At 35.1% G+C, this 3,051-nt stretch overlaps 1 protein-coding gene across 1 annotated transcript; it reads left to right on the top strand.

The window, feature by feature from the left end:
- The first annotated feature begins 1,614 nt into the window (after window positions 1-1,614).
- On the top strand, window positions 1,615-2,839 carry LOC145819057 (uncharacterized). Its single transcript, XM_082913044.1, has 3 exons — window positions 1,615-1,813; window positions 1,913-2,064; window positions 2,315-2,839. Exons 1-3 carry the CDS (start codon window positions 1,615-1,617, stop codon window positions 2,837-2,839), a joined length of 876 nt encoding a protein of 291 aa, XP_082769170.1.
- Window positions 2,840-3,051: the final 212 nt, after the last annotated feature.

Below are 3,051 nucleotides of genomic sequence, written 5' to 3'. Positions count from 1 at the left end.
AATATATTTTTAATAGATTAATAGGTCCATAGTTTTTTAAGTTTTATACCCAAAGGTCCCGTTTTTTATTTTCTTATTTTGTAAATGACTGTATTACCCTTTGTTTTGAGATCTATATATACGTGAAAAATCAAATATTTGTGCTGTTCAAAAAAGAAAATCAAATCTTTGCCTCTGCGATCTCGATATCTCTACGTTATGTCGATCTCATTGTGCTGTGAGGTGGATCTGGTTGTGCAATCTGAATCTCTGTGTATAGGCGTTCTCTGCGTACGTTCTCTCTCTCTCTCTCTCTCTCTCTCTCTCTCTCTCTCTGTATCTAGTTTGTATCTGTCGATACATATACATATACATATATATATATATATACTGTGTGTGTGTATCTGGTTTCTATCTGCATATGTATCTATCACTACATATATGTATGTATATATAGATAAGCAAATTTGCGTGATATCTGGTTTGTGTTCGGCAATGTTGTTTTAGTTTTTTGTTTTGTGATAAATTTTGTTTGATTGGTACTTATTTTGTGATTTTTGTATGTGATATAGTGTAATGATTTTGATTTTGTTGATTTTGTTTGTTTTATAGTGTAATGTGTTTTGAAGTTGTAGTTTGGAATTGTGAATTCTGATGTTTTGATACTGATATGTTGTAACTATATAATTTTACAGTTTGGAATCTGTGAACAATTGTTTGCTGGTTTGTGATTTTGTAGTATGGAGGGGTGTTTCATGTTAATGTGCAAATACAGTAATTCTTGTGCTACTATTAAGATTAGTGAGGGATGTAGTTATCATGAAGTTGTTGAGAAAATATCTGTGAAGTTCAAGGAGTTGAGTGTAAGTAACTTTTGTTTGTTTTTCTCTATTCTTGGATATTCTAATTGTATTGTTGAATGTGATGATGATTTGGGGAATATGCCGTCAATGGTAGGTTGTAGTGGTTCTCATGTTGTTGATGTTGTTGTGGGTGATAAGAGAATTATGGAGGTTAATGATGATAATTCTTGTAGGATTGATTCTGTAATTTGTGAGAGTTCTTTGGTTAACGATTATGATGATTTTGGTGATTTGTTGCCTAGTTTTTATCCAGAACCAAAGAGAGTTTTGTTGTCTGCTAGTTGGAAGGGATTATATATGGTGTTGGTCAAGAATTTGAAGGTGGAGTGTCGACGTTCCGCATTGCATTGGCTAAGTATGCAGTTGAGTATGGTTTTGCAGTGAATTATTTGAAGAACGATGCAACAAGAGTAACTGCTGAATGTATGATGAAGTTGTCTACGGGTTGTAAATGGTTTGTGCATAGAAGGGTGTTGATGAATTCCGGTATTTTTTTATAATGAAGTTAGATAATGTGCATACTTGTGGGGTTGTCGCTCGTAGATCTTGTAGCAAAATGGTTGGTTCTAGACTTGTGTCTGATATTGTGCATAATGATATTAGTAATAATCCGTTGACTCGTCCTATTGAAGTTAAAAAAAAGTTGAAGAAGCAATATGGTATAGATGTTTCTTATCGGGTTGCATGGTTAGGAGTTGATAAGACAATAGGTGGGTTGTTCGGTGATTTTGCAACTTCTTTTGACCAACTTCGATAGGTCCTTGAGACGACTATGAGAACGAATCCAGAAAGTGTGTTTGAATTAGATGTGGATGAAAGTAGCGGGTGTTTTTGGAGGTTGTTTGTGGCATTTCATGAATGTTTGTATGGCTTTCAATTTTGTCGTCCGTTGTTGTTTGTTGATGATACATTCTTGAAGGGGCGTTACAACGGGCATTTGCTTGCAGCAACATCAAAGGATGGTAATCAAGGTATATATTTATTTGCAGTTAGTATAGGTTTGGTTTGTCAGTGTGTTATTGTATTGTGAGTCTGCTAATTTTTGCAGTTTCATGTTATTTTGTTTGTAGGTCTGTTTCCTTTGGCTTTTGGGATTGTTGATGCTAAAAGTCAAGATAATTGGATGTGGTTCTTAAGTCTGTTGTTAAAGGCTGTTGGTTCAGGTCGGAGATTGACCTTTGTGTCTGACCGTCAACATGGATTGTTAGATGCTCTTTCAGTGGTTTTTCTCAATGCACATCATGCATATTACTTGAATCATTTGAAGAGAAATTTGATTGACAAATTGGTGGGACTTCGTACTAACTATAAGCTGAGTTTGATGAAAATATTAGTTAAATGTGCTTATGCGCCAACTATTGCTTCTTTCCAACATTATATGGAGAAATTGAGGCGTGTTGTTGGAAATGGTAGAGTTGATAGTATGTTGGATGGTTTGCAAAATGATAAGTGGGCCAATGCATTTTTTAAAGGGAAACGATATGGTGAGATGTCATCTAATGCTGCCGAGTCTTACAATAATTGGATTGGTAGGGGCCCGTGAATTGCTTATTACTTGTATGGTTGATATGATTAGTGTTCAAATCATGACTCAATTGTCTAATAGAAGAGCTGAATCTAAAAGATGGACTATGAAATTGTGTCCATTTATGGAAAAGAAGTTGGTGGATTCTTTGAAGCTAGCTAAGTCTTGGGATGTGATTGTTGCTAGTGATACTGTGCTTGAGGTTCATTCTTCTATTTCGTTTTATGTTGATATTGGTAGACAGACTTGTTCTTACCATGAATGGCAATTGAATGGTTTTCCTTGTTGTCATGTTGTGTATGCTTTGCGTAGTAGTGGTAGAGATGTGTATGATTTCATTGATCCCTTTTTTCATGTAGATTGTTTTAGAGAGTCATACAAGGAATCTGTTTATCCAGTGCCTTCAAGTGAGAGATTTGACTTTGATGGTGCCGGTAGTTCGATTATCAAACCTCCTATAACGAAGAAGTAGCCCGGGCAGAACAAGAAAAATAGGATACTTTCTAGGAGTGAGAATGTGAAGCAAATCAAGTGTGGGAGGTGCTTGAAATATAGGAATCACAATAAGAAGACGTGCAAGGCTGCTATTTGAGGCCACAGTCTATTCTTTTGGATTTGTATTTGAATTTGAGGAATTATGATAATAAAAAATGTGATACTTGGTATTATGAAAGTAATGAATAA

This window comes from Camellia sinensis, chromosome 2, assembly GCF_055761805.1.
Source record: "Camellia sinensis isolate YWXY chromosome 2, ASM5576180v1, whole genome shotgun sequence".
NCBI lineage: Eukaryota > Viridiplantae > Streptophyta > Magnoliopsida > Ericales > Theaceae > Camellia > Camellia sinensis.
Note: the sequence above shows the minus strand (reverse complement) of the source record. Positions and strands in the feature narration are given on the sequence as shown.